Source organism: Rhipicephalus sanguineus, chromosome 10, assembly GCF_013339695.2.
Source record: "Rhipicephalus sanguineus isolate Rsan-2018 chromosome 10, BIME_Rsan_1.4, whole genome shotgun sequence".
NCBI lineage: Eukaryota > Metazoa > Arthropoda > Arachnida > Ixodida > Ixodidae > Rhipicephalus > Rhipicephalus sanguineus.
The window spans coordinates 88,520,502-88,543,798 of NC_051185.1; the positions used below are offsets into that span (position 1 = coordinate 88,520,502).

General features: G+C 48.9%; 1 protein-coding gene across 2 annotated transcripts in view; it reads right to left on the bottom strand.

The window, feature by feature from the left end:
• The window catches only part of LOC119372216 (sodium- and chloride-dependent glycine transporter 2), a 162,340-nt gene that overhangs the window by 19,423 nt on the left and 119,620 nt on the right, over positions 1-23,297 (bottom strand). For both annotated transcript variants that reach the window (XM_037642695.2, XM_037642696.2), the window contains exons 2-4: positions 11,061-11,334; positions 1,958-2,089; positions 636-805 (exon numbers count right to left, since the gene is read on the bottom strand). In XM_037642695.2, the coding sequence (XP_037498623.2) occupies positions 636-805; positions 1,958-2,089; positions 11,061-11,334 (576 nt within the window). The remainder of the gene's footprint in view (positions 1-635; positions 806-1,957; positions 2,090-11,060; positions 11,335-23,297) is intronic.

Consider the following 23,297-nt stretch of genomic DNA (forward strand, 5'->3'; position numbering starts at 1 on the left):
CTCCGCTTGCGCAGTCGAAAACGCACAAAACCAAGTAAAATCAGTTGATCGCGCATGATAGTCATGCCAGACAAGGCAGATCTGGCGTGCGACTGCATGGCAAAGCAGGGTGGGATACATACACAACTGATATTCTTCGTATATGAACCAATCGAGAGCTTCTTGCCACATGACGTCCCGCGAACAGACTGCTGACGTAACATATTGTGCCGAAAATGCAGGAAACGCCAGGAGACAGAATAACGCACTCGTTGTTCGTATGTTCAGAGGTTGTTTAGGGGCGCTTTAGGTCTACATTTAGCAACGACTGAGCACGACTCGGAAGACAAAGACACAACACAATGAGACATGAGCTTATCTACAATTCAAGACTCCCGCGGTCAATAACTCACTTTGCCGAACATTCGCAGCTGTACCCTGTATTTTGCCTTCAGCCTGACGACCTAATGACGGTTATTTCTATGGAGGTAATGCCGCAATGACCTACTCCATGCGACGCCGCGTGAACGTCTCGACACTCCCAATAACAGGTGTTGCCGTAAGAGAGTGCGCATCGCGACATGGCGCTATTCTTCTGTCACAGAGGAAAACGTAGACGGCCAAATAGATACAACGTAGCCGACAAAGATTCTCACGTTTTCGGAGCGCACGAAGCAGGGCGTGTCGTTGGCCCACTGCGGATCGCAGCGCGCCCACGGCACCTGCGACTGGAACGTCGAGGCGGTGTAGTAGATGGTGTAGGCCATGATCACGTTGTAGTACACCGCCACGACCATGGACACGCACACCATGGCGTAGCCCACGCCTGCGCACATGGAAAGAGCGTTAGCGGTGTCGCCACATGTCAACGTACATCTTTAACCGCAGCATGTGTTGCATCAATGAATGGAAGTGAAAAGAATGCCTGGCTTATGGTCAGTATTTTGGTTTAAGCACGGACACGCACTCACGTACACGCTCACAAATGCACACACTGACGAGCACTAAATTCAGAGTGGTAGACTGGGATAGCTGGTAAATCGTACTTGACGGCGACGGCTGTAGCGCCTTCTCAAGGACGACGGACTGAGAGATGGACAAGGACGAGCTCTCGTGCTCGTCTCTCACCGAGTCCTACGTCCTTAGTGTTGCGCTATATGTTTCGCCAACGGGTATAGTTAGTCGCTAATAAAAAAAAATGCTGTAATGAGCATTCTACAGACTGCTATAACACGAACGGTTCTACGGTTTAGTATGCATTTTCTAGATTTGTAAGGCGTGACCTCAGCCGGTGAATTGATGGTAGGAGACATAACAGGTGGGTTCTGTAAGATGCACGTTGGGAAAACTTCCATAGCGACGGGAATCAAGTTGCGCTAGTGAGTGAAAGGCTGCACTTGTTTGCAACCCGTACGTGTCAGGGCATTTCAGTGGGTAGAATACCAAAATGCAAAAAAAAAGAAAATGGGGCCCATTCTTTTTTTTTCAGGAATACTAAACGGTGAAGTTGGTCTAGTCGGCCCAGGGAAAAGCGGACCCTGTGGGCAAATTAGACCTTAAGCAAAGAACAAATTCAAAACGCAAAAGCAACTTGTTGAACCCGTCGAAAGCGTCCACTTTCGGCACCCTAAGAAAAAAAAAAGATTATTGATTACTCTTTTTGCCAAGTCCTCACTTGCCTCGTGTAAACTCTCTTTGAAGGTGCACGTTAATTATCTTTTCGAGAGTCGCTGCTCCCACGACTCTTCGAAGTTAGTGTAATGATCTCCAAATAAGCGTTAACGTGTATCTTTGAAGAATGTTATATACGTGGCAAATGAGCGCTCACCAAACAGAGAAAACAGGTAATCATATTTTTTACTTAAAAGTGAAGCTGAAGACCTGCTGAGCACTCTGAAAGTGATTGTCCCTGTCGCTTCTAAATCGTCTCGGGCCACCACGTGGTTGTCTGTGTGGATAGATCACCCAGGTGACTTACCTTTGCAGATGGGCGCGCAGGCCCATATCGTGAGTGGACCCTGACCGGCGAACTGTCCGAAGGCGAGTTCGAGGAAATACATGGGCTTGCCGGCCAACGCAAGCATGATGAGGTACGGGATGAGGAAGGCGCCTGCGAACAAGCCCAGAGGAGAACGTCATAAGCATTGAACTATGTCAACCGATACTGACAAACACTCCAGTTTCACCAGACCTAATCCACTGCGGCGATAATAATCTTCGTCGATCTGAGCGTGCCGAAACTAATTAACCTGGTACTGGTAGGATTGCAGATCCATTCTGTATCTTGCAATGCCACTGTGGCAGGTTACTAGAGGTCGTGTAAAGCATCCTATCTTAAATGACCCTGTAGAACAATTGCGCCCTCCCTCCCCAATCATCTAGAGGCTGCCGTCAATGCTGCCCCATGCCTCTACTCAGTCGCACATTTCACGACATTTTTAATGGGCAGGGTTATGACTATGCATGTTTTTTTAACGATAATCTTGACAAAGGACCCCTGATGTTGCTTTCAAATAACGTTTCCTTTCCACCTTTAGCCCCAGAAAATCAGGGACCAATGGCAGGCCTTTGTAAGAAACACGTCATTGCTTGATTTTCATTTTTGCATACACTGCTGAGTTTTCTGTCGAACTCGACTCTAGTCAGTATTTGGTCTGGCTAAACGTGTTCTCGCAGAGATTCCAAAGGATGACCGGCAATAATGTATTCGCGCTCTTTTGCAAGGCTATTCAACGTTACATTTGTCTTCAGTGTGTTAATTTTCGAGCCTGCTTTTATACTTTATCACCTAAGCTTTTTCAAGTAGAGTTGCGGAAATTGTATCACTGTTCGCAAACAACAGCCAAACTACGTGACGTGCACGGACACACAGTATTCAGCTCTCTTGGATCAAGCATACACGCACATTCCAATACGTTCTGTTGAAATGCCCTCACATTCTTCAACCTTATCATCAGGCTTCGTTCTGCCAACTTGTCTGACATTTCATTCATATACGCGTTATGCATCCGTCATGAAAGCGCGAACAGACATGAAGTCAGAGACAGGTAAATTAATAATTAGGTATTAATTAGAACAACCACCTGCCTAGTTCTCAGACTACAGTCAACCTAAATAAGTAATCTTAAGCACTTAGCAACCAGATATTTCATTACTGGAAATACTTCTCGTGCTTAAATGCAAGTTGAAAGTTAAAAAGTGCATCGATCTAGCTGCTTTTTTATAACCCTTAAGATGTTTCGACTCTACCGTAAATTAACGTTAGTCAAAGGACAAGGACCAAGAAAGCGGTATCATCAGTACACAAAATGGTTAGGTTAGATTCTTCAAACTAGACGAATGCAACTGGAGAAGCTTCAGAAATGTGCGCGTTAAGCAGACCTCACTGGCGCTTACCCTGTGTCACCAGTATACGGCAGCGACTGGGCAGTACACAACAAAAACAGCAGCAACAACAACAACTGCTACTACTACAACTACAAACGATGAGTAGAAGAGACGGCTCAAGCCACTGCATGTGCCGTGGTAAACGCTTGAGGGTACAGAGAGGACCGAACGAGTGCCTAAAGTGGCTGCCTTTTATGCTAATATGTTGCCGAATTCTTCGCGTGCCGCAGAGACATTCCTGCATACAGATTCGCGTGCAGAGCGCTCATCGCGCCGTCGCTACACTGTCGCGGAATCTTGTTCTAATCACAGCTTACGCCTTTCCTGCCCTGTGCTTCTTGCGGAACAAGCTCAGCAGTCGACAGCGCACTCTTTACCATCGCTAATTAGGTGCAGCCTTCCGGAAGCTGAAAGGCTTCATTAATTCAACAAAATGCACGGGGGCCACGCTCTCTTGGTGCAAGAGAGTGTGGCCCGTGCCTTTTGTTGAACTAATGAGCACTGGGTGTGAGATTTCAGTATTGTTGTCAATATTTCTACCACGAGCCCCTTCACGACCTTTAATGTGTACGGCAGGACGAACGCTTTCATCAACAATCTTCAGTGACCCCTGCCCTGAATCAGTCGATTATATCTTATGCGTTCAAGTGTTCTAGTCTAATATCACCAATAGAATGCTCGGCCTTCCTGGACCATGCCATCGTTTATTAACGATAGCTGTGGTTAATACCAGCAGCAAGATTGAATTACTCATTCAACATTAAGTGCTTTGTCAAGACGTCCTGCTCGTTACTTGTTAATCTCATACCTTGATGTGTGAATCCACTAGTATACACGCAAATTGCGTGCTTACATTGCTATGTCGTTTTCGTTATGTGATGCCACTCATGAGCTCAACACCATTTTTCTCCTCCTAATTTCAATGGAAATACAGTCTACTCCCTCTTCACATAAAATGGCACACCTTTCTCTCGCCATAATATGCTCCCAACTGTAGCACGAGGGGCGCCAGCAACGGTCGTACTATTGTCATAAAGCAACGAAGATTTAGCAGTTAAACTCGAGTGTCAATTGTAACTTGGTATTCATCCCGTAACTGTGGGAATGAACTGCCCTATTGAGCAGTTATAGGCAAGCCAATACTCACAAGACCCTCTATTTGAGCGTAACTTGTGGTTCATTATCTAGCGATGATAGTCCACTCCTTCCGTGATCTTCCAGCGCCACTTGAATGCATTTTAAACGTGTAAATCTATTTCGTCATCTGTCTCACAGGCTGAATCACTTTCCCCGCACATCTCCATCCTGTTAGCATTACCGGTACTAATACCACACTTTCAGACCAACGTGGCGGACAGTCACGACAGCTTGGGGACCTAATAATTCACCTCAAGTCCCGGAGGTATGCTTCGGTCGAATCAGTGGTCGCCCTGTACATTGTCTTCGCTTCACCATGAGTCTTACTTATGGCACCAAATTTCCTCAAAACCATCTATATTTAACCCGTCTTGCAGTAAGCTTTCAAGTCCATCTTGAGGCACCACCCCTGAAGATGCGAGCGTCACGGCACTTGCTGCGGAATTGCCCCGCTATTCAACAAGCCCGACTTCACGACATTCGCGCGGCAAGCCTTCGCCAAGGACGCCCTACCGGCACAGAACGCTGAGGCTGCATGGCTCTCAGTACCTGTCTGTGTTCGACTGTCTACAAGAAACGAATTCGTTCGTTTACCGTGCAGTGCTTTTGATGCTCTGGCGAATTGGTGAAATCTTCATTTCTTCATGGAAATAGAACCAACTCGAAGTCAGCGCTCTTAGTCTCTGCCAATCCCGTTGTGTCATGTGCGCGCTCTAAACACCTTTTAAGTGGATCGGTTTCTAAATCTCTAACCATTTATTAAGCCTGCCGGCTTTCCAAGTAAAGAAAAGACATGCACTGAGAAACGCTCTCTTTTAGGCTGTTTATTTCGCTGTCGAAGAAAATCCTGCTAACTTACGCGATGGCCCTGTGGTTATGGTGCTGGGCGGCTGACCAAAAAGACGCGGCTTCGATCGCGGCCATGGCGGTCGCATTTCGATGGAGGCGAAATGCTAGAGGCTCGTGCACTGTGCGATTTCAGTGGACGTGAAAGGACCCCAGATGGTCGAATTATCCGGATCCTTCTTCTATGGCGTTCTTCACAGCTCGCAGCTTTAGGACGTTAATTCAATGAAGCTATGGCGCTGAAACCACAGGGACCAAGGAAGAGGACAGGAAAATCTTGTTTTTCAACAAGGAAAATGCTGGAAGCTAGCACTGTGTCCGTGTCGCTCCTGTGTCCTCTGCTTTGTTAGCTGCGCTAAAATAGCAAAATGGATTACCAACACGCCCAAACCTATGCTCTGTCAAGAGGACACAACGTGCGCACGTCATGTCCTCTGCCTTGATCCCTGTGTTTTTAGCGCTATGGCTTTATTTCGTGTACCTAACCAACTAGCCCAAAAGTCTTTCCTCTTAAGACGTTAAGCCTTACCAACAAACCAACCAACCAAACAATGAAAAGCGTGTAGAATTGGGCTCCTGCTTGGGCTCAACGCCGTACGCAGTGCTGCACCGATTTGAATCGGCATATCTAGCCGACGCTGGAATGCCGAATGCAAAGCGCGTTCTCCGGCGGTGAAAGTCAACACGAGAGAGGGATGGCGAGGGGGCGACATCGTCGGGATTTCCCGCGGTGATCGTGCACTACGAACCACGCGAGCCAGGCCGCGCCACTTTCGCCGACCCACTTCGGCGACCCGCGGGAAAGCAAACCGCCCGCGGGTGACTGAACCCCGTCGCCCGCTTGGATCTGCATTGCGTCGGCGAGCGAGGAAGGGTTGAGAGCTGCGCGCCGTGTAATCACTGAGAAACGTATGCGTAACGCAGCGTTCGCACGAGATCCCTGCTGTTTTCCTGTATAGGTGCGATAGACAATGCCTCCTCACAATTATGTGTGAATGCGGCGAGAACGCAGGATGCAGCTTCCGCTACGACTAAATGCTGGCGACGAACTGCGCTGTGTGTTTTTAGGAGCATTGGCACATTTTATGAATGATCTTAGCTCCTTCAGTAGTATTTTGCCATTTTGTCGTATGCGTTTCATAGTGCTCTATCTATTCATTATCGTATTGTTGTTTATTTTTTTCAGAAGCGGTGCCAGGATATTTAACAGCGGAGATGTTTAGGCTTTTAGGTATGAACCGGCATGCACTCACTTCGTTCTCTTCTTCATCTTTGCTTCGCTCCCACAACACGTGCGCCAATTTGACCGGCGTGGAATGAAAAAAACCCTTAAGGAAAACTGCCCAACCAGTTTTAATTAACGTTTATTCATTCATTCATTCCAGCAAAAGCTTGGCACTACAAGCAAAAACTAAGAAAAAACTATGTCGAACACTAGCTCCGCTGTTGGTTCCAGCCTTGCGCCACAAGTGCAAGCTGTGCACAACCTTTCTTTACTGGGGGCAACCACGACACGAGAGTCCCATCGGGGAGCGAGGGGGGTGGGGGGGGGAAGGAATGCATGTGGGGAACTTACGCGTTGTGTAAGAAGGTGCGGGTTCGAGCTAGTTGGTACTCCATGATGCGCACTTCATGATAGCTGATAGCTCCATGTTAGCTCCATGATAGCTGATGCGCGCTGTCACACTGCGCACCTGTGCCATTGGTCTTTTAGTTTTGTCATACTTATATATATGTGTGTCATTTTGATAATAAATTCAGGTGGAAGTTTGCGCCTGTCCGTGCCTGTTCCGTCCTTTGTGCAAGAAATCTTGCGCAAGAAGTAGTTGATTATGCGTTGTGTTTGACTATGGTCGCTCTTGCGGGGGCAAAGAAATGCAGGTGAGAAATTGGCGGGGGGAGAGACGTGAGCACCCTACCCCCCCCCCCCCCCCCCCCCGACCCCCGTGCCCGCTTCTGGTGCGCCGCCCCGGACTCTCGGCTAACTTTCTTTTGTGCTGTGCTCCCTTCAAACTGTTTCCTTCTCCGCCGGAAATGGAACCTTCATCTACATGCATAGCAGCGCAACACTTGTGTTGATTTGCGTTACATCTGGCTGTTTGTATCGACAAAAGAAAGATCTGTTGCTCCGTGCAACAGCGACGGCCGTGTACGTTCATATCCAGGCAACAATGAAATCTGACAACGTGAAATGACAAGTCAGCTAGGTGAAAGATCAGATTGCCACGATCGAGAGAGCATCAAGCATTGGAAAACGGCGCATACAAATACGCGTGTACACCAGCGCACCTTCGAGTGCCGCCTTTCTGTACGCTCGCCGGCTTCGTCGCGTACGATGCCGCCACTGAAATCTGTGAGTAATAACAACCATCGCTTAAAAAGAAACAGCGAATTATAGGTGAAGTTTTCTGTAGGCCTGTATAAGTAGTGCGGGCCGAAAACTAACGTTATTCTTACACGGACAGGCAGACCGGATAGTGAAATATGCGCATGCGTTATCGCTTCGTTATTCAACCTGCGACACTCGACGCGACGCAAGGGTGAATATGCAGGAACTCCGCGCAAGCGGGGAAATCCCGTGGCCGCCCACGCCTGGGCACGCAGGTAACCAGCATTGTGTTCACCCCTCTACCCCTGGGGCGACCGTACGCCTTAGACCACACCCCGCTGAAAGATGTGCATTCCGGCCATACTTCTCTTAGAGGCATAAGGACAACTTAAAGATTAGGGGAACCTGCCGCACTGGCTTAGCGACTATGAGATTCTTGGCACTGCGCTGTTAAGTGAGACGGGGCGGGCTCGATGTAAGGCCACGACGGCCACACGTCGAAGGAACGAATTGCGCAAACGTCCGTGTTTTTAGATTTATGTGCACGTTGAAATGCACAATGTGGTAAACTTTAATGCGTAGTTTTGCCAATGCGGCGTCTCCTGTAATCCTACCTTGGCTTTGGCACGTAAAACACTGCAATTTCATAAGAGCAGGGGCGTAGAGAGAAATGTACCACAAGCCGTAGTCGAGATGGAAGACAACGATAACGCAGAATGACGACGGCTTGTTCAAAACTTAAAAGAAAAGAAAGAAAGAAAGAAAGAAAGCGTGTGTTAACTGTTGAGCGACAACACGCGAACTGAAATACAGGCAACTGCTTAACTGATTTTAATCGCGAATGCACCCGTCACATACATTCTTCTCTGAACGATAGTCCTATATCGCCATCTCATGACCAGGCTTTGGGGAAACGTGCACGTAGCGCCATCTCTGGTCGATGACAGCGGTGGCCTGCCGTAACTGAATGGGCAATAGGCGAAAAAAATCATATCTGACGAAAGAAGCTAGTTATCAAAAACGACTCTAGGTTCTATACAGCAGAGATTTATTTGAATATTTTTGTAAAATTACAGTATCGCACAACAAACAGCGTGGCTTCCCAGAGTGTTTAATATTTAACAATGGGGCCCCATGTGTTTCTAATGGGCTGTGTTCAATTGTTCTGGGAAGCCACGCGCTTTGTAATTCGATACTGCAATTTTGCCAAAATGCTCCAGTAGGTCTCTGCTGTACAGAACCCGCAGTCATTTTTGATAACTACCATTTTTCAAGATATATGATTTTTTTCGCCTATTTCCCATTCAGGTATGGCAGGTCACCGTTGCTGCCGCTGAGAGATGGCGCTGCGTAGAGATGTCCCCAAATCCTGGGAATGTGAGTGATACATCATTGAGCAGACGTCTCACATAATGCACCCGCCTGATTAAGCAGCTGTGTGCGTTTAAACTTGCCTGTGGTGTAATGCGCAATGCGCAAACATAAAAAAATGCGTAAACTTAAACGTGCACGCTAGATTTGCATTTGTGATCTCCATTCTTTCTCTTCTTATATTAAAGCCTGAGCAAAAAAAGTGCAATGTTATCATAGGTCTAACAAAATCAGGGTTTCATTTTTCTGTGACATCTGGAATATCCGACTGCACACAATTTGTGAAGTACAAAAAAGCGAACAATGGCGCCACGTTATTGACACTGCACATGTGCGGGCAACACTTTGCAAGTGTCCGTCTGTGAGGTCTCATTTAACCGAAAGGTACGCTCGGTGTGCAGGTAAACCATACTGTATGTCTTGCTCCAAAGATAGAAAATTGTTTACTTTTTTTATTTATACCTGAAGCGCATGAGAAGGTAGGCTACGTTAGAGCCGGCTAATCCATCATCATGATATCTGTGTTAAAAAACAAAACAAAAAATAATGAAAAATAAGGAAAGGAAAAATATAATCAAGAGTACTATGTGCACATACTATCTCTGGCGTGTAAAGAATACCCCTAAAGGGGTACTGACACGAAAATTTCCAGCCGTCGTCTTTTTGCGTCAAATGAAAGGCCAGGCCCTCAAGAGCTTAGAAAATGCGTGCTAAGCACGAGTACACCCTGAAAAAGTAATTACACCATGTTTATAAAAGTTAGTTTCGACTCCTACTGTACCCTGACGTCACAACACCGTATGAGCTTCTGGTCAGGTGCTCGCACATTATATAGTGACGTCTTCATGGCCGCTCCGCGCCGTGGCTCCGTTGGTGACGCACAAGCGGCCATATTGGAAGTTTTGGTACCTGACGCCACCACAACTAGCCAGACTGCTGCGTGAAGCCACCATAATTAGTACTGTAGCCTGACGTCAAGGTAGTGCCGATGTCGGTAGGGGCGCCATGAAAAAAATTACTTTAATATCAAAATAAAATATCAGCCTTTGCTGAGCTTCACACTTGCTCGGAGCCGTCTCTGCGTACAGATGATTTGTATGGTAAACTCGCCTTCGAAAAAAGGTGCCAGTACTCCTTTAAGGGCAGAGTCCAAAACATAAAGGGTGATCACACACATCAGCGCGGATAGAGCCGTAAGAATAGTTTTGATGTACTTCATAGCATACCTCATATGATTATGAGATATGTTCGCTAACAACACAATATGATGAATAAAAGCAATAATGTCAATTGCTAACAGATCGTTAAACTTGTGCCCATTGAAATGCGCGCATCCTTGATTGTCAGGGTGTGACCACGGCGCAAGCACTTTGCTAAGTGTTAGTCGTCTTCCGTCGAGTCTGTTCAAAGGATAGCGCAGTTAATTGCTTTGCCACGTGTATTTAGGAATTTATTATATTATTTATTTTCTGTCACGTGTATTTTTTACAGGCACTGATACGCGATTTCTCACTGAAAAAAAAAACATCTCTCAACAGTTTGGAGCCTGCCCGTAGTGTCTTATTCTACTGTCCTTGTAGTTTCTAGCTGTTCTTTCAAGCAGAGTCTGACACCTGATTTGACGATAAACTTATCAGTGAATAGGTCAGACACCTGAAAATGACGTAAGAAATGTCACGCGTTCCGTGTGTGTTTGCGTCTTCGTTAACATTTCTATGAATGAAATGATTGCGCATACAGTCGGACGAACACAGGGAAGAACGATGGGCACAAAAAGAGCGCGAACTATGAACTGGTTTTGTTCATTCTGTCGCTGCATATATATGCATTGTTCACACATCCCAAACAAAGATAAGCTATTTCTGTCCACATCGTTTCTTCCCGTGTTCGTCCGACTGCATGCGCAACGATTCCCATCACGGACGTGCGCCAACACGCCGAACATGTTCTTCTAAAATACAGCTCAGTAATTCGCTACCTCAAATCATCGTTCATCACTGTCGGCACCCACCTCCTCCATTCTGATAGGCGAGGTAAGGAAAGCGCCAGACGTTGCCGATGCCCACAGATAGACCCACGCACGAGAGGAGAAACTCCCAGCGGCTGCCCCAGTTGCCGCGTGACGTCACCGACTCCGAGCGCTCCCTGTGAGGAGGGGGAGGCGCGAACGGGTCGTCGTCGTCGTCTTGAACTTTGTTCGCCGTCACCGTAGGTGGCTGGTGAGGGGGGGCCGCTGCGTCGTAGCCATTGAGGTGCACCGGAGTAAGCGTCAGAGATCCCGAACTCTGCATGAAGGCAAGGGAGACGATTAAGAATATAAAAGTACAAAGAAATAAAACAAAGAAGTGCAAAGAAACAACATTGAGTGCATAAGCTGCTAAGAACACATTTGGGTTAGTGCCCTTGCTCGCGGAACTTCTCTTCATGAAGTCAGGACTGTTAAAGATCTGGACTTAATCCAAGTAACCCAGAGCGCGGCGTCGTAATTCTCAAGTTCCATGAAGTAGGTGAAAAATCTACTGCAGACTTGGCTTGATTTCTTTTTAGGGGCGAAGCTCCTTAAAGCGGCACCCGTTCGTCCCTCGTAGTCGTAGTGCGTAACCAGTCGTAACGCTAGTACCAGATCTTGACCTCCAAGGTGGTGCCGGTGGGAGATTTTTCCTGTGCGTTGTTGAACAATAAAAAATTCGCAGGGTGCGCGTTAACTAAAAGCCGAATTCTTCTGTCTCTCATTCCCCATTAGCAGCCATTGGCATGTTCCAGTAGGAAACGTTAGTAGAAGTAGAAGTGTAGGTGTTAGCTAAAAGCCGACTTCTTCTGTCTCTCATTCCCATTAGCAGCCATTGTTTACCTCCAAGGTAGTGCCTGGTGAGATTTCTCCTGTGCGTGATTAAACAATAAAAATTTTGTTCAAAACGCCGTTGATTGATGAAACAAACCAACGAAAGACGCCAGATGTTTTCTAAAAGCAAAACGAAAGAACGCCAGATGTTTCTAAAGCAAAACGAAAAGACGCCAGCTGCTTAACGAAAGACGGCAGATGTTTTCTAAAGCAATGGTTTTCTAAACAATGAAAATTCACAGCGTACATGTAAAATTAAAGTGAGCTGCAAGTCGTCATAACTCTCATCGAAACTTTAGTATAAACGCGCCCGATCTCACGTCGGTGATGATGTACTGGGTAGAATTCACGGACGATTCACGGTTTACCGATGAACCTCCGCAGCTTCGCCCACTCATCATCATTCACTCCGTGGATATGCTGTGACTTTTTTTGGATGTGTGTCTTGTCCCTTTGCCCCTCTTGTCCCATTTCATGCCTAAGTATTGCACATACCATTGACTAGATTTCTCAGATGAAGTGCTCATACGCTAACGTTAAGACCGATGTCGGCATTTCTAAATACACAGCAGTCATTATGGGCATTGGCTATATGAGTATGAAGATAGCTGCAGTGGAGAATTTTCTCCTGTGCCTCTGTCTTAACATTTTGAATGGTCTCAGACGAAACAAGCACCTATACAGAATTCGCATCTTTTTATTTCTCTCTCTCTCTTTCTCTCTCGCCTGCTTTCGTCACTCCATTTTTGAAGGTGAGGGAAGAGCAAGCTGACAGCGAAGCTAGACAAGGTGGGAAGTGGCTGCATATGAAACTGTAGTCAATACAGTCATGAAAACACAGGCACAGACACATCTGATTCGTTCTCAGGCGCCTCAGCACCTACGCCCATCTTCACAAGAATGTTCATACACCGAAACTATTAATGAGAACGGACACAATGGAATTGCTGTATCGGAGATATTATTATCGAAGCCCTCTGGTCAGCGTGAAAGAACTTGACAACCGAAAAGTTTCATGCATTGCAGCGCTAGTTCAATTTTTGAGTTAAAGTATCGCGAGCGAAACTGACCAGCTTTCCTCTGTGTTAGTTGAACGAGGCACCACGTTTGTTAGGCTGAGCCACACGGCACTGTGTATATCCTGTGAGTAAGAGTCGTTGAAAGATGGAGGAGTTAGTATGCGTTCATCTTTGATCAAAATGCGCGGCAGGACGGCACACAACAAAAGAGATGAGACAAACAAGCGCAGATTTAAATGAAACAAACTGAAATGAAATGAACTCATTTTGTTATTTTTTTCATTTATTTTGCTGTGTACCATCCTTCCGCGCAATTTGCTTCTATGTGAAAGTCTTGCTTTTATGCGAACATTTGCAGTCGGTGTACATTTTAATTGTCCTGTTGGCCAAGATGTGCAGATCCTGTTCGTCGAACGACGTAGTCGATTATGAATGCCAAGTCCGCGTAGCATTTCTGATGCCTACGTTTCCGCAGAAGCGTTGCAACACGTTGCGACAGGAGGAAAGATGTTCATAGGAAGATGGAAATTAATATACGCCGTGATAAACGAAAACACAGCACCACGGGAGCTCGCCAACTCTTGCGCGGAACGAAGCGACGTTGGTAACATGCTTCATTCGTCAAAATGCGCAAAGCTGTTTCACCTATCAGGGCTGCTGACAACCCTGCTTCGAACTCGTTATCTACAAAGTGCTAAAGTCGTCGATGAATTCAAAGTAGAGTCGATCGCATTTGGTTTCTAAACGTAAGTTAATGACTTATTGTATTTCAAAGTGCCGGGATGCCGTTTAACGTTAAACAACGACGACGCTAATGGACCTCCGTTACTGAAGCGTTCTAAAGAGATATATCCGGTTGAACAGTATCTTCTATTGCGATGAGGACTTCCCTAGCGGAGTAAGATCTTTTGCGGTATTCATGTGCTACACGGACTGCGTCGATAACTCTCCAGAATGGTCCGCGAATCCGACTGTATCGACGATGCAGGAAGTGAATAAACAACCTCGCCAAAAAACTTGGAGGACGCTTGAGCTTCGCTTTCAAAAGTAGACCGCGATAGCGTAATCGGACCGTGTTCGTATCGCTTTCCCAATCACTAGCCTCGCTTCGCTTCTCAGCGGACGCCTCAACCGTGCCACAAAAAAGCCAAAGTGCTGACGCCCTCCCGCTCTTATATCCATGCATGCGGCGCGACGATACACGGCGCCGCGATGTCGTTTAAAGCAGAGCTCTTCAATTATACCAGGTGCGTAACTGCGTTCCGCAACCCGGACATGCTAATGGCAGATTCCACTGGGGCTTCGAGATAGTCGCGCCATCTGGGCGCAGCTATACAAAACGCAAACACGCCGCTGCTCTATGTGCTGCCATGTTGTTTGGCGGTATGTGGCGGCACCCACGGTTGCATAACCATTGATATAGCGTTCATTAGTTTATTTTTTGCTAAACAGATGACGCTACAATCAGCAGACGCCTGCGATTTCGGCCAATGTCGAGTTCCGATTTTGATACACTGGGCCTATGGGGGAGTTTCGCAGCTGGTATGATTGAAGAACTCCGGTTTAAGGCGTGCCCGTACGCCTTTTGCGCCATCTCGCGGGTGAGAGTCAAGCCTCTGCCGTCCTGAAGAACCTCCGACATGTGCGTACCACCAACGTCGAATAGTATATATACATAGCTCGCCGTTAATATGCTAGATGATGTATGCGTGGTGACCGAGCCGCTAAACACATCGCATCACGGAGCGAGGGGTCGCAGGTTAGAATTCCCGAACCCACTCGATCCAAAGATTTACCATTATTTCTTTATTTGAATCTGCCTCGAATTTTCTCCCACTGACAACGCAGATTTTTTCGCTCACAACCAGACCGCCAACGCCAGCGTTTCTGCGAAACGAGCTCTTTAACGCTGTTGCGTTAAAAACACGAAGATCGAGTACAGTGATAAAAAAGGTTTCTATTTGTGGACTAGGTATCGGCATATGTGGATGGCAGAAGCATAGCCTAGTAACAAGTAGATGCTCGCTACCTCGCTTGCAAGGATAAACGCGATGCGCAATATCAGTTTTACAGTGGAAGACTACTGGTGGGACGTGCATGGCACGGAAATATGATGACCCATCGCACTTAACGCAATGCACCAATTTTCTCGTAGCGAAGCATCCTTTCTGCGCGCTCGGCAGTAATTGGGCACACGCTGGTTTCGCATAGCGAGTAGTGCGTAGCCATTGCTGATTGCTTGGACAGACAGACAGACAGACAGACAGACAGACAGACAGACAGACAGACAGACAGACAGACAGACAGACAGACAGACAGACAGACAGACAGACAGACAGACAGACAGATAGATAGATAGATAGATAGATAGATAGATAGATAGATAGATAGATAGATAGATAGATAGATAGATAGATAGATAGATAGATAGATAGATAGATAGATAGATAGATAGATAGATTATAAAGACGTTTATTAGCGGGCACTCGGCGACGATAAACGACTGCGACAGTCAAGGCGGGGTGCCGACTCTGAGCGCGAGGAGCGTGCTGTCCCAGAAGAGCGGAAGAGGACGACCCACTAGTAAGCACTCGAGAGGGCGACCCATTAGAGGCTTCGAACGCTTCGCTACAATTACCCCGGGTACGAAAAGGGAGCCGCCTGGCGACCTAACTGCTTGTCACTATGAGCGGGTCATGGTAGGGTTTCAGGCGCTCCACGTTGACAATGTCGCGCCCTCGACGGCGCATGTCCGAAGATGGTTCAAGGGGTTCGATCACGTAGTTGACCGGGGACGTGCGTTCGACGACACGGTAGGGGCCGTCGTATTTCGGCAGTAGTTTTGAAGAGAGGCCAGGTGCAGTGGTAGGGACCGAGAGCCATACGAGTGCTCCAGGGAGGAACGTGGGCGCAGAAGTGGTGGTGTCACCGCGAATGCTCTTCTGCCGCTCTTGGTCATTCGTAGTAAATGTCTTGGCAAGCTCCCGACACTCCTCAGCGAGTCTTGCTGTGGCAGAAATAGGCGCACACTCAGACGGGTCCGGCTTGTAGGGAAGGATTGTGTCGATCGTGTGCGACGGGTGCCTGCCGTACAATAAGAAAAAGGGCGAGAAACCAGTAGTGCTCTGCGGGGCGGTATTATAGGCGTAGGTGACAAAAGGCAGAATGGCATCCCAATTTGTGTGATCGGCGGCGACGTACATCGAGAGCATGTCGCCGAGCGTTCGGTGAGGCCATTCGTCTGCGGGTGGTAAGCAGTAGTTTTCCGGTGAACAACGTTGCACTCTTTGAGAATGGCTTCGACGACTTCGGACAAGAAGACACGACCTCGATCGCTGAGCAGCTCCTGGGGTGGACCGTGGCGCAGCATGAATCGGTGCAGCAGGAAGGAGGCAACATCGCGCGCTGTAGCCGCTGGGAGGGCGGCAGTTTCGGCGTATCGCGTAAGGTGGTCAACAGCGACGATGGCCCAGCGGTTACCAGCCGACGTTAGAGGAAGTGGTCCATACAAATCGATGCCAACGCGCCCAAACGGCCGGTCAGGGCAAGGTAGAGGTTGCAGACCTGCCGGCGACAGGTGCGTTGAAGTTTTGCGGCGCTGACAATCGATGCAGGAGCGAACGAACTTCTGCACGTAGCGGTACATCCCTCGCCAAAAGTACCGTTGGCGAATGCGGTGGTAGGTTTTCGATACCCCAGAGTGTGCACACTGCGGGTCAGAGTGGAACGACTCGCATATGTCAGAACGCAGACTGCGGGGTATTACGAGTAGCCACTGGCGGCCGTCGCCGTAATTGCGTCGGTGGAGTAGGTCGTCGCGAACGGCGAAATGGTGCGCTTGACGACGCAATGCGCGAGTGGATGGTGTCGCCGATGGATCACTCAGCAAGGCTATCAGTGAGGCAATCCAGTGATCCTTGCGCTGTTCAGTGGCGATGGTTTGAATGTCGATAGACGAAACGGCATTGTGAGACACTGAGCTGGAAGTATTGTCGTCAGGCAAGGGGGAGCGCGAGAGTGCGTCGGCGTCAGCATGCTGGCGTCCGTTGCGGTACAGCACGCGGATATCGTAGTCCTGTAGGCGAAGTGCCCAGCGGGCGAGGCGGCCTGAGGGATCCTTCAATGACGACAACCAGCATAGTGCATGATGGTCGGTGATGACATCAAATGGGCGACCATACAAATAAGGTCGGAATTTCGTAAGGGCCCAGATGATCGCCAGGCATTCCTTTTCGGTGACGGTGTAATTGGTCTCGGCTTTAGTAAGCGTACGACTTGCATATGCCACGACATATTCAGGGAACCCTGGTTTGCGCTGCGCAAGGACAGCGCCAAGGCCAACACCGCTAGCGTCTGTGTGTACCTCTGTAGGGGCCGCAGGGTCGTAGTGGCGTAGTATGGGAGGCGACGTCAACAAACGACGGAGCTTTGCGAAAGCGTCGTCGCACTCCGACGACCACGAATGGAGGGGCCCGTTACTTCCAAGAAGCTTCGTCAGTGGCGATATGATAGTCGCGAAATTTCGAATGAAGCGCCGAAAGTAGGAACACAGTCCTACGAAACTGCGCAGTTCTTTGACGGACGTAGGTTTGGGGAACTCAGTCACGGCCCGAAGCTTGGCGGGATCAGGAAGAATTCCGTCCTTGGACACGACGTAGCCGAGGATTGTCAGCTGCCGTGCTGCAAACCGGCACTTCTTTAGATTCAGTTGCAGACCGGCGTCTCTCAAACGCGTCAAAACATGCCGTAGGCGTTGAAGATGCGTGGAGAAGTCCGGAGCAAACACGACGACGTCGTCGAGGTAGCACAAGCACGTGTGCCATTTCAGGTTGCGCAGAACGGTATCCATCATGCGCTCGAAGGTGGCGGGCGCATTACACAGCCCAAACGGCATGACGTTAAATTCGTACAGGCCGTCGGGCGTGACAAAGGCGGTCTTCGGTCGAGCGTCATCAGCCATAGGTACTTGCCAGTACCCTGAGCGCAAATCGAGAGATGAAAAGAATTCGGCGCCTTGCAAGCTGTCAATCGCGTCGTCTATTCGCGGCAGTGGATACACGTCCTTACGAGTGATCTTGTTGAGTCGTCTGTAGTCCACACAGAACCGCACAGAACCGTCCTTCTTCGCAACAAGAACGACAGGAGACGCCCACGGACTGTTAGAGGGTCGAATGACATCACGTCGAAGCATGTCGTCGACTTGCTCGGTGATTACACGGCGTTCGGCAGGAGATACGCGATATGGACGTTGCCGCAGTGGCAGGTGGTCGCCAGTGTCGATGCCATGCGTAACGGCCGACGTGCGGCCGAGAGAAGTTTGAGCGACATCGAAAGAAGGGCGAAATTCTTCTAACAGGTCCAAAAGCTGGGAACGCTGGACCTGCGTAAGGTTGTCAGCTATGGAGGAACCAAATACGTCAGCGTGTGATGAACCAGACGTCGAAACAGCACTGAGCGTGCTCGAACTTCGGCCGTGCGAATCATCGGGCTCGTCCATAACTTGTGCGTCTTCGAGGGGTTCTACGCTGCCCAGACATTCCCCTCGCACCAACGTAACACTGTACGGGGAGGGGTTGATTACATAAATAGAGGTGCTGCCCTGGGTGACTTGAACGGTCGCGAAAGGCACCAGCAAGCCTTTCCTCGTGCAAACACGGTCATATGGCGAGAGGAGTGCAACGGTGTCGGATAGGCTGGCGCAGTAGACTGACACCGCCGTTGACGAGTTTGCAGGCACTTTTATGTCGTCGTTGACGAGTATCTTGCTCGCAGCCGATGGACTGTCTGCCGGCGTCAAATTAGAGAATGGTGAGAGCTCTATTTCGGCGGGTGCGCAATGAATTACGGCGTCGTGGCGGGAGAGAAAATCCCATCCGAGGATGACGTCGTGAGAGCATGCAGGAATTATGATCAATTCGACGGCGTACATAGCGTCCTTAATCATGACGCGGGCTGTGCATACCGCTGTAGGGTGAATGCTTTGGGCGCTGGCTGTACGGAGGGAGAGCCCGGAAAGTGGCGTCGTCACTTTTCGCAGTATTCGGCTGAGCTTTGCGTCCATAACGGATACGGCGGCTCCAGTGTCGATAAGGGCAGATGCACGAACACCGTCCACAAACACGTCTATCACGTTCGATGGGCTTCGCTGAGGGCTTTCGCAGTTCGACAGCATCGCAGCCCTTGCCTCGTGGACTGCGACGACTAGTTTTCCTGGTCTCGTGGGACCAGACGTGGCCGCATCGGTGACAGCGAGCGGCGTCGTGGTGACGGGGAACGGCGGGTAGATGGAGCGGGGCGAGACGTCGGCGACAGTGGCGTAGGTGGGTCGTAATATGGGCGGTTCGCCGGGCTGGTGGCAGGCGACGCGACTCTAGGCGGCTGCACGCGATTGCAATACCGCGCCACGTGGCCGGCGTAACCGCATGCGAAGCATATGGGGCGGTTGTCAGGTGTGCGCCATCGGTTCGCTGGGGCAGGGCCCGCCCATGGTGCAGGACGGGATTGACGGGGCGGCAAGTGATAGGACTGGACGGTGGGCTGCAGTCGTGGCCTGTGCGTGACGTCGGCGCAGGTTACCGGCACATCCGCTTCGAAAGAATGAGGTCGAGCGGAGGCTTCGGCGTAAATGTGTGGGGCAGCCGTAGGGATTGCTGGGGGCGTTCTTGCGACCACTTGGGCGTAACTCAAGGGTGCAGGAGCCGTATGGTGCTGGTGGTACTCGGGCATGACCTCTGCGATTTCTTGCTCAATTGCTCGACGGAGCGGCGGCGGAAGGGTGGTCGACGGCTGTTGGACGTACTGCGGGCGAGCAAAGTCCAGCAGAGAGAATTGGCGCGCGATTTCCTCGCGCACGAATGTCTTCATCTCTGCGAGCAACGCGGAGTGGTCGGATATGGTCGACAAGCCAGCGAGCTCGGCGTCGCGTGATGGAGAGCGACGGGTCATCGATCGCTGCCGGCGCAGCTCCTCATAGCTTTGGCAGAGCGTTATGACCTCAGCCACTGTGCTGGGGTTCTTGGCGAGCAGCATGGTGAAGGCGTCGTCGTCGATGCCTTTCATGATGTGCCGGATCTTGTCTGATTCGGACATGGTGGCGTCGGCTTTCTTACAGAAATCGAGGACGTCTTCAATGTAACTGGTGAATGATTCACCGGCCTGCTGAGCGCGTTCACGTAAGCGCTGTTCGGCCTGCAGCTTACGAACGGCAGGGCGGCCAAACACATTGATAATGGCGGTCTTGAAGTCGGACCACGTTGTAAAATCTGATGCGTGGTTGTTGTACCACAAGCCCGCCACACCCGCGACGTAGAAAACGAGGTTAGTCAGCTTTCCTGCCTCGTCCCATTTATTGGGGACACTCACGCGCTCGTAAATCGCGAGCCAGTCCTCCACGTCGGTGCCATCTGCGCCAGTGAAGACCGGAGGGTCGCGGATACGAGGCACACCTGGACAGGAGGTCGGTGTAGGCGGGGCCGTTTGCTGGGAGGCGTCTTGAGGCATCGTAGGCGGCAGGGTACGGGATCGAAGAGCTAGGGGCATCGAATGAGGGCCGAAGTTGTTGTGAAAGCCCAGCACCCTCCACCAAATTATAAAGACGTTTATTAGCGGGCACTCGGCGACGATAAACGACTGCGACAGTCAAGGCGGGGTGCCGACTCTGAGCGCGAGGAGCGTGCTGTCCCAGAAGAGCGGAAGAGGACGACCCACTAGTAAGCACTCGAGAGGGCGACCCATTAGAGGCTTCGAACGCTTCGCTACAAGATAGATAGATAGATAGATAGATAGATAGATAGATAGATAGATAGATAGATAGATAGATAGATAGATAGATAGATAGATAGATAGATAGATAGATAGATAGATAGATAGATAGATAGATAGATAGATAGATAGATAGATAGATAGATAGATAGATAGATAGATAGATAGATAGATAGATAGATAGATAGATAGATAGATAGATAGATAGATAGATAGAAAAAGGCGGAAAGCGGAGTGTTTGAGCAGGTCAGCAGTCTGGTTGCTACTCAGCTATGGGGGATGTATATCTGCCGAGAAAACTTCTAGGAACAGCAAAGCCCAGGCAAGGCACAAACAAATTAAGCCTTGCCGCAAATGCCTAAAATTTCGGTCACTACAATGAAGTGCTAATATTAGCAACCGGATATCACTATTTCGCGTAGGAGATTCGACTTGGCATGCGATGGGAAAATAAGGTTACTGTGCAAACGGAGAACGAAGCAAACAACGCCTCCGTGCTTCAATCGCCTAGTTCGCTTTCTTTACGCGACTGTCACCTGGTCATGGCCGCTGACGGAAAGTGTTCACCTTATCAGCTAATAATATTTACCCACGCCGCTTATCGGCATGCTTGAACAATAACTGGTTCGATCCCAAGACGAATACAACACTCGGGCCCTGTGCGCTACAATGTCACCATTGTTTTAACGAAGATTATGGCATGCACAACTGAAAACGTGAGTGCGCACGCTAGGAAACCTAATACGTACTTTTCAGTGCTGAACCTCCACGGCCTGTGATCTACAGGAAGGAGTATCATGTAGCGGATACATGCAGCGTTATTTTTATAACGGTTTGACTTAGCATCTGTCCTGGACAAACGACACCAGTGGCAACACCTAGTGATGCAGCTTTAGGTCACACCCTGTGCATATATAGGCGGTATTTCGCGGCAGAGAAAGAGACAATATTCAGTAAAAGGTGCACTTCCCGTGATTCTGCGAGTATGGAATGAATTAACACTCGAAGACATATTCCAAATGCCTTCACACGAACTAAAATGTCCGTCCGGTATGTTTAAAAAAAAAGGTGTCTCAGCTGCACACAGATTGTTTCACAACCTTGATTCCACAACAGTGGTACAATTGCTGGTACTTCGCCACGGTACTAAATCTCGGATCTTCAGTGCACGGCCACTGGATGCCAAAATGAGGGTCATTGACCTAATCAGCTGAGCGATTAAATCTCGGTTCGACCCAGAGTACCCCGAATAACAAAATAAAAAAAAGGAACAGCACTGCACGTGCGATAGTGCTGTATCTAGTCTGCATCTCTCATTGTTTCGAGCGTCTATTGTATGTCTAAGTGATCGACGTTATTGAATGGCTTCGCGATCAGCCGGTAAAGTGAAACGCCTCTAAGACTAACACGAACAACATTGGTTTTAGTTCCGGACACGGCGACCGTCTTTAACTGGCGCCAAAATAAAAGAAAACACTGTGCACTTCATTTAAGCGCACGTTAAATAACCGCAGGTGGTCCAAATTAACCAGCAACCCTCCACTCACAATCATGTATAGCCTCATAATCATGTCGTGTTTCTGTAGCGTAAAACACCAGAATCTAAACTGAGGTTCATTCTTCGAGAAGACGTTACGAAAATTATTTTTTTAAAGGCAGACTGGATATGTTGACGAGGCCTACACGCTTGTGCACATCAGTTTAATACAAACAGACATAAACGTAGACATCTCAGAGACACTGTATGCGTCAAATCAGTGTACGTTGTACCAACGCTGATGATGTCCTGGATATGTTACTGCGTTCACACACAATACTGCGCCAAAACTTCATAGAAGGAACACGGAAAGCTGCTAACAGCACCACAGTCCGCAAAACAATGGTTCATGCATACAGCCGAAAATTTCGTTGTTCTAACATCTGCTCCCACTTACAGCCGCCCAAATCTTTAACTAGCATGCGCGAGTGGCGACTTTTCTGTGCGTCAGCGCCGTACGATGGATAAAGTTGCAAAATGGATGAATGCAGGCGCATGCCGTGCTCGGCTGGGCCCACCATCGGCGAGGCTTTAAGGACCGTCATATGGCGCTGACGCTCAGAATAGTCGCTGCTCGCGCACACTAGTTTAGCATTTGGGCAACAAACGTTGGGACGGTGGGCAACCGGTGACAGCCTTAAGCAGGTGACCACCTTATAACGCGTGTTATAGGAGCTTGGCAGTTTTATATTTTGTGTACATGGCTGTGCCCTTGTGCTGAAGATGTCCGATACAAGGGGGCAGGGACCTCGACCAAGCCATACTCACGGCGTTTAAGTCTTTCATCACGTTCAGCATTCGGCACGCCTCTTTCAAGGAAAATAAAGTTTGCTTTCATTTCATTGTATTTGAAAATTATATGTTAAATCAAACTAAAACTAAATGTTCCCAATGAGTTGCTAGATAAAACATCGGTAATCGTTTGCGGCGGTACCTGCATCAAGTAGGGTTGCGTGCACTGAATTCATACACTATCATGTCCTGCGGTGGATTTTACTAACGGAAGGGAGAGAAAGTGCCATGAAGGTTTTACAATGGGACACGCTTGTCAAGTTAGAAGCGGAACGTTCAATTCATACCCACTCAACT